Consider the following 17,415-nt stretch of genomic DNA (forward strand, 5'->3'; position numbering starts at 1 on the left):
AAATTCCAAAGAAATTGTCATCTCTACCATCAACCTCCTCCCGATAAGTAATCTATGGGATTTTTGCACGAAATGTGCAACAGCTTTTTGATGGACTCCTGTGTAAATATACATAACTAATATGACGTGTCTATATCGTGTCTCTTAGTCGTTTGTCGACTGAAATCCTTTACGAGAAATGATTTTATATCATAATAAATCAAACCTTTCATTTTAATTTACTAAAAAAAAAAATTCATCTTCATATATTCAGCTATCTTAGTAAAATGCATGCCTTATACTAAAATTTATTAACTCAGTTGAAATGATTTTATATCATAAAAATAATTAATATAATATTCCTCAGTGAATGGCATTTATTGATTGAGGATTCTTCAAGATGACTGGATACACTTCAAAGGAGGTCATAGGCAGAAACTGGTAACCTTTTCCTTTTCTTTTTTAGTTGATAAGACTGCAACTATACTAAATTTTCAGCTATATTTGGCTCTCATTTGGTGAAAATATTTAAAGAAATTAAATTCTGCTCATTTAATTCAGATTGCTTGGAATGTCTAATTTTTTTAAAAATATATATATATATACAATCTAGGTCTTTTCTGTTCTAAAATATCTAAACTACCAACACGAGTGAGATTTGAGTTCGTAGGTCTCGAAGTCTCATCCTTACCACTTGATCATGAGATATTTGGCGATTCAATAAACTTTTAAAGTAAAATAAACATTAATTTCTTCAAGGGAATATATGATATTTTAACGTTGTGGGTGCAGCCGGTTCTTGCAGGGGAAGGATACGAACCCGGAGGATGTGTCGAAGATAAGGGAGTCTCTATAGAATAAACAATCACATATATGCCCATCAAACAGCCTTACTATATTTTACAAAATTAATGTTATAAAACTTCAAATTGAATAATGAGTAACATATTTAACTTGGAATATATGAACTTATATAGACATCATGTCCCAGTTTCTGGTATGTGTTCCCTGTGTGCATCTCCTTTTGATACAACACATCATTCCCTATTCTATTGTTCGGCAATTAGACATATTTGGAAGGCAACCAGATTTGCGCACCTACTAAAGGCTGCTACAGGCGAATACATAATGTACCTCTGCCAATGGATGGAGATGCCAACGAAGTCCGAGTTCGAAGAGTTAGCTGTTCAAACTTGGGCAGTTTGAAAGTTCTGAGAGCTGCTCCAAAGCATGTTTTTGCAACAACTTATCAATTTTTCGAGGCAATGTAATAGCATTTAACACCTAATTTGACAAGAAATGAAAAATCAGTGAAAAGAAAAAATTCCAAAAAAAAAACAAAACAAAACCGTTCTTTTCACTATATTCTCGTTTTTAAATCTAGGATGTTATTTAAAAATTTATAAGTTCTACTTTCTGTAAAATTCTTCCGAAAAATACTCTTAAGTGCTAAAAAACTCCTTTTAAGTGCCACCAAAAAAATTATCTATGTTCACTCTTGTTATGGAGTTCTAGCACAGCATGAATAAAAACATAAATGTAAACAAAAAATTTGAATATGTTTTGGATAGAAAGTTAGAGATCGAAAAAGAGAGCTCTTGAGAAATAAAAGTTACAATACACGTTTGCCGCAACCATTTTTTATATCATGTTTCCTTTTCTAATAATAATAAGAGCCAAGGAAATTTAAAGTTCACTAAGAATACAACTGATTAATTGCTCAAAATTTTCTCCTAACCACACTGAAAAGATTAATAAAAGATCTCAAAAGTGATTTTTCATTTGCAAGAGTTAAAAGAACAGACATAGAGATCTAACTTTTTAAGCTGAACTTGCAATATGATGTAACAAGGAAATTCTCATACCTCCATTATTATAGGTAATTGCGTGGATATAAATCTTTTTCTGTTTTGAAATTCAGTCCAGTAGTGAGATGAAACAATAGATGATAACCATAAAATCATACCGCACTGCTCGACTAAATTCCGGGCCAACTTGTGTAGTTTGACCGCCTTCCTCAATATCTGCACAATAAAAGATTAACTTGGATATAGCTCTTCGCTGTGAGTTGTGTGTCAGCGAAAATCACAGAACCAGACAACAAAATTTTTCTAAACAGGTGAAACTGAGAGACTGTAAATAATCAAAAGCAGAAAATGAACAGCATATGTTCACAGTATAGAGTTGAAAAACAATTGGTACTTGATATTAAAAGGCGAGTGAATAAATTGTTTCCTTCAACAAAGATGCAAGGGGTATATTTAAATTTTGGACTGCTCAAAGATGATGCTCAGACAGGCAAGCATTTTGGCGCCAGTCAAGACATGGTTCAAATAATAGAGTAAAAAACCGAGATTTCTGCCCTCATAGTATTACATCCAAAAATAAAACAAACATAACCCAACGACGCTAGAGATGTCTTTAGGAAGATCAAAAAAACATTTATGGAAAGGTCAAAAGGTCGGAAAAACTAGTCTCATTGATGTATCTGAAGTTCCACCCACATTCATGGGGTTAATTTGGATGTGCAGATCACTGAACTTAAGGCTTTACCCAGAAAATATCATTTAATAGATTATGGTTCGGTGTATGCCCTCCCACATGTAATTCTGAAATCTTTATTTTGCGAAGCTTTCTTCAAACATTCAAAGAATTCGATACATTCATAATAAATTGTTTTGCTGGCCACAATGGCTCACAAGCTGCCATCAAACCGCCCATTATTTCTAGTAGAAGCGATAAAACACCAACTTAAATTGAGAGGTCGCACCAGAAGGAAACAAAAAAATGCCTTTTAAATACAATTCATGTGCTCACAGTATAAAGATAAATTAAATAGATTTAACCATGCTCACCTGGATAATAAGTTCCTGGGAATCATTATCTGAAAGAGGAGAAGAATAAAAACCAAAAATCTTCTCAAAAATGGAGTTTTGAATATATATTTGAGCATCATCTTCCACATTCAATCCCGCATACAACAGTCTAAGAATCCACACCCTGTCATTTCTGAAACTAACAGAGCTACTCCAGAAAAGATTCTCAAACAAAGGTATAGTCTGTCATGGTTAAAGCACAGAGCAGACAAACATTAGAATATTGTTCTACAGAAGCAAATTAATAGAACACAGAATCGTGATCCAACATACCCTCATATTTACACGAGCAGAATTCATAAGAAACTTGCTTATGGTTGAATAATTGTCATGTGATGGGTCCAAGAGCACCAAAGAAGCTTCCGCAATGAATACAGCAATTACGGATGGAATCCTCTGCCATGGCTCTTCTATCCCATTTTGCACATATAAGACTAAGAGACGAAGTTGTGCCACATGCTGCTTCTTCTTACATTTCTGATAGGAATTGAATTCACCTTTTAATTCTTGAGTTTTACTTGTGCTATTGAACATACCATCAAATTTTTTTATACGAATTGACTTAAGCTTCATGATTGCAATATTTATAACAATTAACAGAAAAGTCACCGACAGGACCAAGACAACATTTTTGTTGGGACAGAGATGCGGGACAAGACAATTTTTTTGCAAGATATAATATTGTTTAGATCATCCGGAAAAACTTCCAGACATCATCAATCATTAGGCTGAGACCTGCTCTCATTTAAGAAGTTATCGCATTATAGATCAAGCCAGCAATGAATAAAAATTCATGAACTTATTATTTAGCATTCAACAACCATGTTGCTGTTCCTAAAATGCTGGAACAAACAATGAAAACACGGTATTCTAGTTTTCAAAAAAATATACTGACCTACGCTAATATATTACCGTCAGATAAAAACTACAAGATAATTCAGACTTAAAGAGTAATATTAAAAAAGCATTTGGCTTGATCTTTTAGTAAATTGAGGAAACAGAAAGAACTTCCACAGAATGCACCCATAACACAAAGAATAACATATCAAGATCCATATCTCTAAATACCTATGATAGAAGAAACTTTCAATACCTCTAATGCATCTTTGAACTTGGCAAGTGCTTCATAACCCAATTTCCTCACATTATCATCTGGTGAAGACATACTGACAAAAGTGATGGCAAGTAAGCCTAAACTGGCAAACTCAATGGGCTCAATATAGCCCACTGAAAGACAATGAATGGAGAAGCGGAGGATGAAGACTGGATCATACATCTGCAGTTTATCAGCAGTCATAGAATGCCCCTGAACAGAATATTATTAGATATAATAAAGGTGTAGCCACAGAAAAGCTATTTGCGTATCAAAGGGAACAAATATACTGAAGTGAGAAGGAGATAACTTGAAATAAAGCTTAACAATTATCACAATGATCTAGCCAGAAATGTACCTTGTTTACCACCGTAGAGTCATCCTTCTGAAACTCGAATAAAGTTCTGCCATTGACACTCCTACCATAAGGAAAATAAAGCACAGTTTGAGCACACAACTTAGGATCGACTGGAAGATTTTCTCTGAATCGAATTTTTCGACTTTCTTCAAGGACTTCTACAGTTTCAAGGTTGACCATGCGTGTATCCTCATACTTTTCCCGATCTTTTCTCACCCTTAAAGAGGCGATACCCCATAGGTAATCCATCTGAGCAATGGTGCCAGCACATGACTGATTATTTGACTCAATTTCTAAAATTAGACTATATATTTCCACATCAACATCATTACATGTTGCCCCATATGAAGACAAAAGCAAATAAATCAATTCCTTAGACTGTACACCAATGCCTTCTCCACAGTTAAGTCTGTCGTGTTGTACATTAATATTAAAAAGTACCCTGACCAGTTTGACAAGTTCTAGCAGATGTAAACACCGCTGAGATGTTAACATATTATTCTTGCAATTAGGGGGGTCTAGTCCAGAGCCAAAAAAAGTTAATGATTTTAAAATGCTCATCATAGGAGTAAAAGCCAAGCCTAACTGAGTGGAATTAGGTGATCTGTAGGATGGATTAATCAACTTTGCAAATTGCGAATGAGCAAGCAACAGCTGCATGAAGGAATCAGATGAAAATTTTCCCCGAGTTAAAGAAGCAAGAACAATTCGGACATTCTTCACTGTTGTAGGATCCTCAAACCTATAAAGAAGAAATGATTTTAGAAGCTGTTCTATGAAGGGAAGAGAACTCAACTGGATTAGATGATTATGCCACTCTGCTGTCAAGCTCAAGATATTACTCATTATAAAGTTCTCCAAAAACGTATAACAAGAAATATTCTGGCTCTTGATATTTTCATGGTAATCAATATTTGCAGAGGATTTCTGAACCATCAACGTCCAGGAATTTATCAATATCCTTAAGAACCAGATTCTTGACTTCGCTACGGCAGAGTTAACTTCTGACGAAACCTTTTCTTCTCCAATATCCGGTTTCTGAAATTGATTATAATCTGGAAGCAATAGCACCCTACAAAAGTTTATCTTCGCAACCACTCTGTTCACATAATCTAAAGACTGTGCCACTGAAGGCAATCCACTCTCATTACAATAACAGTCGAATAAATCATCACATGCAGCACTAGCATCTGGGCAAACAGAATCAAATAGGCTCAACCTCCTTTCAAACTTCATGACACCCCCACCAGTCTCCAGGTGGTCTCTAAACACATGGATTGTTTTCCCGAGAAGAGTGTTTGAGAAAATAGTAAAGAACTCTTGGAAGGAGGACGGTGTAGAGTCACCAAATCCCATATCAAAAATATTACCAGAGACAAAAGTTTTCCAGTCAGAAAAACCATCCAAAACTATCTGTTTATACAGAAAAATTATATGTTCAAAGGGCTCGTGGAGTTCTCCCCCAAATTTGGACTCAATCGAATTCACACAAAGGAAAACCGTGGGCAAAAGCATCAATAATTCTTCATCAGAAAAAGGGGATATACGATTTTTTTGCTTCCAATTGGCCATAGGTAGCAGTGAATTTTTCAGTGTTTCAGAAAACAGGTGTCCAAAGACAGACAGATGCAGGGGGCTCAATTCAGCAACAAGAAATAATAGTTCAGCTTTGGTTCTATTCATCCTGTTCAAGCAATGAGATATCATATCTACAGGAGAACTTGCAATAACTACCGATAAATCCATAATAGAATAATTGCAAGGCTGTTGAATGCCTTTATGCATTTTCACAACCTTGACAGCTTTAAGAAGACATTTATCAGCAGCATCAAGATTAAAAATACAGGCCATCTCGAATACTTGAAAAAAGATTTGTTCCAAGAGAGAAAGATTAAGATGTATCTCCTCTATCGCACCCATATTGTCTTTATTTTTTGAGTACGGATGCAACATATTGCCTAATAGAAAATCAAAAGCGAAGCTAGCTAAGTGCAAACCAACACAAAGAGCATCTTCTTTTGGGAATAGGGGCCAGGAAGTATCACGAAAATCAACCTTGGAAAACAGCCAGCTGACCAATTCAAACAGCTCAAACGGAGATATGAAGCAAATCAAAGTGTGTAACGTGTAAAACCTAGGGACAAGAGCCTTAAAGTCCATCAATCGGATACATCCATCAAACTCCTTTTTGAAAACAAGGAACAGTTTTTGCATTAGCACTTTAAAAGCTCTCAAAATTCTCTGCCTGGCATTTAAAACTCGTTCAGATCTTTGACCACTGCAAATCTTAAACGACAGCTGATTAGATGTTCTTAATAGATTCAAGACATGGTGATCCATTCGCTGAATTCCCAGTTCAGCCCATTCAAGAAGTATTTCCAAATTTCCCTTAAAAATTGAACCAGATATATCACCAGACACAGGAAAATTCAATTCTGTCATGGCAGGATGATTTAAGATTATTTCTGCCACTTCGACAGCATAATGCAAGGGCTGACGACCATTAATATGAGTAGGAGTAACAATGTCCAAACTTTGAACCAGCAATTGTCTCAACAAGTGTTCTGCAAGTATAAAGCAGATCTCAGATTGCATTTCAAGTCCATCAAAAGTCCTGACTTTGTGGGGTGAACGCATGTCATTTATCCAAAAGAGTATATTACATAATGAAGAGACCAAATGGTCCGGTGGCATCTCAGTCAGTTTAGCCAAAAGAAACTTTTGTAGTGCTGACTGCTCAAACAAGTGTAAGCTGCTGCTTTGTAAAATCGCTGAAAAGAGCACACAAAAAGGAACCCGTTTCAAATAAAAAGCAAATGCCATAGAAGCAGCTTCCATTGAATCGAGTTCAACAGTACCAAGCATCTCTTCCTCCTCATCTTTACCATGAATAACACTTTGAACACCACTAATAAACATATCAGGCCATAGGTTAAAGACATCCGTAAGGTAGCTTGGTTCAAGAAAAAATATTGATGCGACAATTGAGAACGGGACCTCATGTAAGTTTCTTGAGATGCACAAGACTAATGGAAAATTCTGCAGTATCTCAATACGCCTTGCACATATCAACGAAGAGGAAAATCCCACGGCCAATCCGACGATGCCACTGTCACATTCCTTTCTCAAAACTCCTTTAATTTCGCTAAGAGTAGTCGTAAAAGAACAGCTGGATTGAATAACTTCCACAACATTTGAACTGACTCTGTAAGATTGTCGATGCAACATATGATGTGAAAAGTATAACAGGGTCTTCAATGGCCTCAGCTCACATGGACATTCGACGAGTTCCAAGACATTGGCTATGCTGCTTAAACTCTCAAGTTTCTCAGATAAGAGACGATCAATTAGAGATGATAATGGCCCAGAATTCACCTGGAATGTTTTATAATTTCATCGTGTTTGCTTATCAAAGTTCATGATATAGAAAACAAAAACGCAGAAAACAGGCATGAAGAATTGTGTCAAAAATTGTTTCTACCTGAGTATCCAATAAATATTTGATTGTGTTGCAAACATATTGCGATATGAGTGACTTCTGAGGTAGTGTGAAGGCCACAGACTCAGAGCTAAACAACCTGATGCACTTCTCCAAAACACAAATAATGAAAGGGCTCACATCAGGAGACAGATCTGCAAGTAATAGCACATCAGAAATGAGATGCGAAATTAACTCACATAAAAACGGTGAGAAACTGAAACCAAAGGCAGAAAGAAACAAAAATCTGGAATTTTAGAATCTATAATTGTTTTAGGACAGAAATTGATCTATAAAGCAACTTCAGGAAGATTAAATTGGGCCACGAATCTAATATGAACTGAGGTGATGATGCATCTTTGCAATATGAAAAACCTCAGCACAAATTTCACAACAGATATAACGGCAAACCTGTGCTTGTTCTAGTGAAAAAGAATACATCACCTCCAAGACCAAAACCTCAATTTCAACAATGATAAATCTAATTCCTACAGAGTATTGTAGAGAATGGCCTGGTCAAGTGCTCAACAGCAGAAGAAAGAAAAGGGAAGCAGCAGATTATAAAAGTTCAACACTGCAAAAATCATGATTCTGCTCAGAATTCAGAACGACACTTCCTCACCATAGAAATTATGCGCCAACAATTTAAAGTGGACAGTGGATATAACTTTCATAACCTCAAATGTAATCATGTTTATGCCTTTGATTTTCTTATTTAACTAGCTGTCAATTAAGAAAGTGGATATAAATTTTTAAACCTGAACTTAGGGGTGTCAATCAGGTCGGGTTTCGGGTCAACCCGCGAATTTTTTTTCAACCCGAACCAAACCCGAACACGAACCCGTCTAACCCGACTCAACACGTCTAACCCGAATTTTTTTTATTTTTTTTATTTTTTAAAAAAATTAATGAAAAAAATTCGAAAAAATAAAAAATAATAATAATATTTTAATTTAAACACATAATAACAAAATTTCCGATTTAAATTTGAAAGTTTAATTGTAAAAAATTAAAAGTATATTTACTAAATCAAATAAACAATTGTTAAAAAAATATACAAAATAAATATTAAATGATGAAAATTTATCATATAAATATACAATAAATTTTATGATAAATTTTGTTCAAACATACAATATATAAAAATATAGGTAATATTTTAAAAAAAAAAGTTTTCGGGTCAACGCGCGACCCGACCCGACCCAACCCGAACCCGGAAAACCCCAACCCGAACCTGATTTCTTTCGTGTTGAATCGTGTCGGGTTGGGTTGACGGGTCGTGTTGCATTTTGCCACCTCTACCTGAACAGTAGATCGTGTTTCTGTTTTGATTTTCTTCTTTAATAAGAAAAAAGGAGATTGGATATAATGTGGATTACCTCTGCCACCTTCTGGATCATAGGTGTAATGCCTCAAGAATTCCATATACTTGTATAAATTATTTCCAATCGTAGAAACAGCATCACATAAAAATGAAATAATAACTGATGACAACTTTTGGAAGATTTCAACTTCCACGTCACTGACATAAGGATGATTGCAGCCATAGCCAGGTATAAAAGAGAACCATGCACATATTTCCCTAGAGTTGTCAAATGCACCGGTGCTTGACATGGCAGCATTGGCTAAATTATAAGCATGTTCCTTTATCTCTCTGACAGGTGAATACATCAAGAGGACGATAAATGAATGAAGATGCTTGTACATTTGTGCTTGGGTTCTAACAGGACACACATCTCTAGAAAACTGACAGACATGTTCACTCAGAAATTGTAACAGAGACAGCTGCAGAATTGATGGTAAGGATAGAGGATTGCTTGGCAGAAACCTAAACAAATCAAACAGTCCTTCCAAGGCCATGGGCATGGTTCGCTGCAACAGAATGGAGTTCACAATAAGTTGTAAGCAGTGCCAAAAAATCAACTATGGAATTTAAATTTATACAAGAACTCTGGGCAGGGATGGAAAATTTTCAAGAAATAGAATGTGGAGATTCATATTTTTAATCAAAAGTAGACTTGCTGAATAACACAATAACAAGAAAATACCAGTTCATGGCAAACACACACATACGGAGCGAAAGCACAAGGAAAAATTCAACTATGTAGCTTAGATTGAAGACAGTATAGATAGCTAAACACGAGTTCTTATTAGCTGAGACTTTTCCTCGTAAAAGAATTGAAATGACAGGGAAAGGATAATAAATAAATAAAAAGGAAAATCCAAGAAAATTGATTGACAACCCAGAAGCAACAACATTAACGTCCCAATTATTAGTAGTTAACAGACTTAAATGACATGTAAGGAGTTGATTTTGAAAGTTAACAAGTCGTCTGAATTAAGGCTTGCATATCAAGAAAGAAGCGACTTTAAAGGCCATCCAGCCACTAAAAACAATCAGTCATGGCTTTTCTAAAATTCAAAATGCTCATCAAACTAATATAGTTACTGCTTGAATCAGCTTCAAAAAAATGTTGAACATAATAACGCAATTAATACTATAAACTAAGAGAGTTCAATGTTTGTAATCCTTAAATTATCCACCCTTAACATATGAGCAAAAAGTAAAATACAGATTCGCAAGTCTAAAACCTCTAGGAAGAAAAAAAAGTTGATTATGAAGTGCCAAAACTCAGTAAGAATCATCATTAATTCAACCCTATGTCGCATAAATTTGCTTTCATGGTGGAAAACTAGTTGAAAATCAAAAAATCAATTGATCTCTCAATTATCCTAACGGTTCACATTGACCAAAACAATTTCAACCCTCATAACTTACGTGATAAATTTTAAGAGTGTCCAGTAGCTTTGAGTAAAAATACGTTTCACCGTTGTTCACATCCGCCATGGAACAGTGGTGTAAACCCCACAGATTACCAATAGATTTAACGTCAGATCCTTTCTCTAACCCCTGCTCACTGCTCGAATGACTACTTCCTTGATCAACCCAAGACATATCTACCTCAGAAACCCCACCCACGAGAATATCAATGTCTTCATTTGCAGCATAACTTTTCATCCTCTTACTAACATGTAATGATTTTTCTGGCACAATTTCTGTTTCACATTTTCTCTTTGTAGGATGCATAAGACAACTGATGTGGTTACTTAGAGGAGAAAGTAATGATAATAGGACTTGGGGGTCGGGAAGCAACATCCGGACTTCATTTTCAATGTCCGTCCTTAAAGTGTTCCATTTCTGAGTCATTTTATTATTTGAATGAACAGAACTGCCCATATAATTAAGAAAAGAATCCAGTAACTTTAATCCCACCAGTACAAGCCTCAATGTTCCATGTTTTACAAGAGGCTCACAATGAAGTAACCCTTTATTAATAACTAATCTAGTGAAAGGACGTGGTACAATGCATTTCAGAACATCCTGCACAAATGGACTTTCAAATGTGAGCAGCTCTTGATGATCCGCAAAACCAAGGGTGAGCCCATCACTCACTGACGAAACCACCTCAGCAGCGGTGGAAACTGCCGCTAACCTGCAAGTTCCAAGTAATTATAAAAAAAAATTGTATACATAGACATATATACGCATATATTTATATTAAGTTCTCCACATCATATTTACATAACACATCACTTTTGTATGCTATAACTTATATGTGTACTTGCATAAATAGCATCATAAACATAACACAAAAGCGCTGAGAAATTCTAACCAGTCAGATAATGAAAGATCTTCGATGTTGTACGGGAAATCATCCAGATAAGCAGAACCAAAAGAGGGCGTCACTTTCACAATGGCAAGAAGCAGGCCTAAATGGTACTCAACTTCTGTTGCTTTTAATTTCTTCATTAAATCCAGAAGTCGCTTCCGATTACCAAACAGAGGACTTGGATGCCTCTTCAAGTCTGGCATCAATCCGTTCAAAGGGTCAGTACACACCAAAACCATCACTTCATGTGCCAACTTTGTGGCATCCCCAAAATCATTCCTCCCTGAAATGCTAATCAACTGCTCCAAAGTAACACTTCCAAACAACACGCTCCTTAGTCCTGTAGGCACTAAAGACTCCGGAACAAGAACCCAGTCACACAGAATGGATAAAACATAAATCACAGTCTCATCATCATCATTCCCCAGCCCCCTCAACACCCCAGAGTACATCTCCTTCTGCTGCAAAATTCCCCTCAACAACCTTGGATAGCCTACTTCCAAAAATGCCATAGCGAAACCAACAAAAGATTTTCTAGTGGAACTACTTTTTCTCTTGCCCTCACCAAATTCCTTACCCCTCAACCTAACCTCTGCCAGCTTGGAAAAAACCGGGAGCTTGAAATCAAAAATCTTGGCAACCTCCCACGCCAAGTATGAACTGCGCCGAACAATGGAAGCCAACAACAAAAGCACCGCATTCTGTCTCTTGCCCTCTTTGCTGTTCAACTCCTTGTATAAATCCCACATCTTTTCCTCAATCACTATACGCCCAAACTTATCCAACACGCGACCCACATCATCACTAACCTTTCCACGATGATGCTTCAGTATCTCAGAAACTAACTTCAAAACATGCAAAAACTCTGGTTTCGTTTTCCGAGATTCCCAGGCTTGCCAAAATTCAACCAACTTCGAAGATGATTCAATATACACCCGAATATATTCAGCACCCGAATCTGAACTGAGGATTCTGATGAACTGCTTTGAAGACTCGACAAAAAGATGGGAGGTTGCGGAGGTGAGGTTTCGAAGAATCTCTTTCAGCTTCACTTCGTGATTATATTCCACTTCCATTGATTCTGATATGAAAGTCGAAAGAGAAAAAATGTTTAAACCCTGAACCCCTTATGGGCCGGCTATTTAAATTAAATAAAGGGTTTGAAAAATATGTTAAACAATTAGGGTTTTTTTTGGATAAATAATTTTATAAATGTTTTTACAAAAATTTTATAAAAGGTTTAAAATTTTATTTTAAATATAAATATGTGTTTTCAAAACTATTTTTAAAAAATATTTTTATATTTAAAAATAATTAAGATATGTGTTTGGACAAATAATTTTTTCTCAAAAATTATCTCTCAATTATTCTTTAAAAATTATATTTGAAGAACAACTTTTAAAAAAAAAACTTTTACAAAAATCTTGAAATACATACTTTATTTTTCAACTTTTAAAAAAAAAACTTTTAAAAAAATCTTGAAATACATACTTTATTTTTTTATTTATAAAATTACTAAAAATATTTTAAAGATACTTGTTCAAACATATAAGTAATATAAATATGAGCCAACGAGGTATTTTTATTTGGATAATTATTTTTGTGTATATTTTGTGAAGTCAAAGTGTTCGATATGGATCATCATGCTTTGGATGGAGTCCAATTAATCATTTGCAAATCGATTAAATATCTGATAGATCTAAATATTAAATAATATAGTTTTACTTATTTGTTTGTTATTTTTTTGCAGCGATTTTAGATCATACAACATAAATTCACTGGACATGTCATTTCATGTGTCAAACTACGTCTAAAGCTTCTTACCATCGTATCATATTGTGTGCGTATAAATTATTTTTCATTAATTTGATTTATATTAAAATAAAAATTATATCATAATTATAGAAATCAGTGAGATGTCATAGTATAAATTTGAGAAATATAATTTTAAAAATAAGTTGTAATGATGATTTTGAAAAAAATATTAGTGTAAGGATAATTTGAAAAACAAAAGATAAAAATTTTTTTATATAATAGTGTATAATACATTAGTGCACTCGTACACGTGGTGCGTATGTGTGAAATTTTTTTATAATAACTTGATTTATAATAAAATAATGATTAGTAAAAATTATTGAGAGATCATAGTATAAATTATTAAATTTGATATGAACAATATTGAAAATAAGTTGCAAAAGCGATTTTTAGGGGGAAAAAAAAGAGTTTGCATAAAGGTAATTTGGAAAAAAAAATAATGATGATATATTTATAGTCTCTATCTGAGATATTATAACATTATATATATATATAAAAATATTAATTATAATTTCATTCCTATTGACTTTAATCCAATAAGTTTTATATTATTTAAATGGTACAGTTAAAAAAATTATTGTAATAAAACTATGCAACATATAAAGTTTGGTATGTGTTGGTAAAGCACCCCAAGAATAATGTACAAGAATAAACGCACCCCGTTCCAAGGTGCGTAGTGCGTACTCTACCTGCTCCGCCGCCGACGAATACGTCTCCGCCCCTTTTCAGTTCACCCCTTTTCTGTTGCTTTTCTTTCAATGCTTTTCTCTCTGTGTAAATCCAAGAAAAAAATGCAGAAACAGGTAATTGAACCCGAATCACCACATTCACGCTCTGCTCGATCGCCATCATCAAGAAAATCCAAGAAAACACTTCAAAATTCTTCATCCACGCCTTTAAATTCAAGCAGCACCAGCAATTTTATACTCCCGAGCACGGCGTCTACCTCAGCCTTCAACAAAGAATCATGGAAATCCTCTGCTTCCAGCCGAAATTCTCTGTCCGGAATCCGCGAATCAGTCCTCCCCGAACAGCCCCACGTGTACGAATTGCGAGAAATTTCTGCAGCCACCAATAATTTCTTGCTGAAGCCACATTCTTCCTCCTCCTCCTCCACCGCATGGCGCTGCAGCATTCGCGATCAGCCTGTGATCATCTTTCAGCGTAGGTTCCGCAGGCAGATGGACACGTCTCAGCTCGTAGAACGGCTTTCTGTGGTTTGCCGGGGGCATCACTCCAGTTTGGTAAAGTTGAAAGGCGCCTCCATATCTGGTAGTTACATATATTTGGTGTACGGATATGTCCAAGGTGCTAGTCTTGCTGATTGTTTGAGAAATACCAAAAATCCTAGTTTTACTGTTTTATCTAACTGGATGTCTCGTGTTCGTGTTGCATCTGATATTGCCCATGGTTTGGATTATGTTCATAACTCCACGGGATTAGGATTCGATTTTGTGCATAATCATATACATAGTAGTAGCATTATTATTGAAGAACCGTTATTGAATGCAAAGATTTGCCATTTCGGCACTGCCGAGCTTTGTGGTGAGGTAATTAGAGTTCATGAGGGGAAAGAAGAATTGAAGAGATCGAATAGTAAGAGTAAGAAGTTTGAGGGGAGAAGAGGGTACATGGCTCCTGAGTTTCAGACAAGCGGGATAGTGACACAAAAGTGTGATGTGTATGCTTTCGGGGTCGTGATTCTTGAATTGTTATCTGGGATGGAGGCATTGAGGTATATTGTTGACGAGGAGAGTGGAGGGTATGTGAGGATATCAGTGGTGGAGGCGGCTAGGGAGGCTATGGAGGGTGGTGGTGGTGGGATTAGGATGTGGATTGATAGGAGGTTGAATGACTCTTACCCGGTGGAGGTGGTGGAGAAATTGGCACGTCTCGCATTGGATTGTGTGGTTGATGATCCTGAAATCCGGCCGGAAATGGGTAAGGTGGTGGGTCGGATTTCACAAATGTTCTTAGAATCACAGAACTGGTCTGAGAGGATGGGTGCGGTAACAGATATTACAATTTCTGTAGCACCACGGTGACCCCTCTAGACTCAAATTCTTTTATATTTTCTTTTCCTTTCTAAGTTTAGGCATATACACTAACCTGTACAAAACTATAGTTTGACTATTGATTGGATAGTTCTTTTTTGTGCTTTCTTAAGTTGTACTTTTTTACGAGATGGTTTATATTGGGGAGATTCAGAGGAACAGAAATGCATTGAGCCATTGGCGAGTCATTGAAATATATTGTTCCCCATCCCAGGTTTTAACTTGTTAGTCATTGTCCAGTTGAAACATTTAAATCTTCAGAGGATTCGAATGAGCACAACGAACAATATTCTTGCTATATTGGAGGAAATTTAAGATGAAATTAGACTAGCTTCCATCTTCTTCCTAAGGCGACCGACGGAAGCCTGAGCTTTTGTAGAGATTATACGGTGATGAAGCTAGCATACGTTTTAAAAGATTTTAATTTTCCATTACTTTATTCGTTATACCTTTTATACAATACTGTGTGTTCTGCCCTAAAGGAATGGAATTAAATTTCATATGTTTGAAATATAAGTTGTTCAAGATAGGACAACGATCGAAACATGATGATTTGGTGACTATATGATATTTTTTTTGGTATGCATTATTATCATTTATTAAATGTAGGTTTTGGTACAATGGCATCCGTTACACCGGATAAATTTGACCAATACAACACACAAGTTAAGAAATGTTTCAGTAATTTCATTCAATATTTGAGTAGTTGAATTATTCCAAATCTATTCATTTTCAAACTAGCAATTGTTTTAGCGTTGGATTTCCAATCTTTATCATCTGTTTTTGTTAGTAGATCAGTAAATCATACTGCTCATGCTTTAGTTAAGGCTGTTGTTTCTTTGTCTGGTCTTGAAAGCCGAGTTTACATTCAACCTTATGTATTTCAGAATATGATTCTTCAGTATTTGGTTTAGTATTATTAGTGTTTCATTCAAAAAAAAACTAGCAATTGTGTTATTGATTTAACTTTTTATTTTACTTTTTTTTTGTGATAACTTTTCACTTGTGATAGTGAAATATGTTGAAATCAACTGAATTAGTCCAAATCAAAGGTTTGGAAAGATATTTCATTCGTGATAATTTATTACTTTTCCCTATGTTCTATAATTTAATTAGCCTTTTATGAATAAGAATATTAGTCAACGTAATATAAAATTTATCATGAAGTGTTGTATAATACGTTATCTATATTCTTCGTCACCATCACCATCACCCTACAAACTTGATTTTTAAAATTTTTCCTAAAAATTTCGGTTAGACAACAGATTTTTTATCGATATGGTTTATTTGATTTTAATAGTAAATTTAAGTCGGTTCAGTTTGTTGCTTTTTTGTCGATTGATTCGATTATAATCAAATACTCACTTTTAACTGGATATTAGGGGGATAATTAATTCATAAAAAAAAATTTGTGAGACGATCTCACGAGTCAATTTTGTGAACATATCTTCTATTTAAGTCACTCATAAAAAATATTATTTTTATGTAAAAAAATATTATTTATTATTGAAATATGAGCAAAATTTATTCATGAGACGTGTCGTAAAATTTCAAGAATGAGTCGTTTGGAAAATGAGTTTGTAGATTACTAGTAGATGATTGAAACATTAGCATTAACTCCATCGTTGATGACTTTCGAATACAGTGAATATAATTAATAGTATCATTTTGTTAGTAATAATAATATATATTAAACAAAAAAATTTAATATAAATATTTTGAAAGAAAAAAAAATTCAACAAAAAACGTCTAGCTCGGCCCTTGACAACAATAAAATTCCTCAGCTTCTATCCAAATGACAAATACAGCTGTCAACAATAATTTTTTTAATAATATGGATAATATCATAATGCAATGGAATTTAATAATTTAGTCCTATCAACATCAGTAAAATAGAAAACAAAATCCAATTCACCAAATTATATATATAATTACTTTCTTTGAATTAATTGAAATAAATTTTAAAAAATGATTAATTCCTGCTACGACATTTCCTAATTGGACTGGGTAAGAGGGAGTGAAAAACATATAAACTTGCTATGGTATTATATTCTCTCTAAACTAAAATCGATAAAATGCTAAAAAGTATAA

General features: G+C 34.7%; 2 protein-coding genes across 4 annotated transcripts; one reads left to right on the forward strand and one right to left on the reverse strand.

The window, feature by feature from the left end:
• Positions 1-837: 837 nt before the first annotated feature.
• LOC140974007 (uncharacterized) lies at positions 838-12,588 on the reverse strand. 2 transcript variants are annotated; one of them, XM_073437203.1, is made up of 10 exons: positions 11,459-12,588; positions 10,564-11,278; positions 9,164-9,656; positions 7,788-7,939; positions 4,307-7,681; positions 3,949-4,131; positions 3,129-3,332; positions 2,835-3,038; positions 1,845-2,003; positions 838-1,263 (listed from the first exon to the last, which is right to left on the reverse strand). In XM_073437203.1, the coding sequence occupies exons 1-10, from the start codon at positions 12,529-12,531 to the stop codon at positions 1,159-1,161; spliced, it is 6,663 nt and encodes a 2,220-aa protein (XP_073293304.1). In that variant the 5' UTR covers positions 12,532-12,588; the 3' UTR covers positions 838-1,158. The 2 variants fall into 2 exon arrangements, with proteins under 2 accessions (XP_073293304.1, XP_073293303.1); XM_073437202.1 differs by having other exon boundaries at positions 839-1,263; positions 3,949-4,161.
• A 1,333-nt stretch (positions 12,589-13,921) lies between these two features.
• LOC140974006 (lysM domain receptor-like kinase 3) lies at positions 13,922-15,769 on the forward strand. 2 transcript variants are annotated; one of them, XM_073437200.1, is made up of 2 exons: positions 13,922-15,311; positions 15,455-15,769. In XM_073437200.1, exons 1-2 carry the CDS (start codon positions 14,029-14,031, stop codon positions 15,495-15,497), a joined length of 1,326 nt encoding a protein of 441 aa, XP_073293301.1. In that variant the 5' UTR covers positions 13,922-14,028; the 3' UTR covers positions 15,498-15,769. The 2 variants fall into 2 exon arrangements, with proteins under 2 accessions (XP_073293301.1, XP_073293302.1); XM_073437201.1 differs by having other exon boundaries at positions 13,925-15,768.
• The last annotated feature ends 1,646 nt before the right edge of the window (positions 15,770-17,415 follow it).

Source organism: Primulina huaijiensis, chromosome 3 (genome assembly GCF_012295235.1).
Source record: "Primulina huaijiensis isolate GDHJ02 chromosome 3, ASM1229523v2, whole genome shotgun sequence".
Taxonomy (NCBI): domain Eukaryota; kingdom Viridiplantae; phylum Streptophyta; class Magnoliopsida; order Lamiales; family Gesneriaceae; genus Primulina; species Primulina huaijiensis.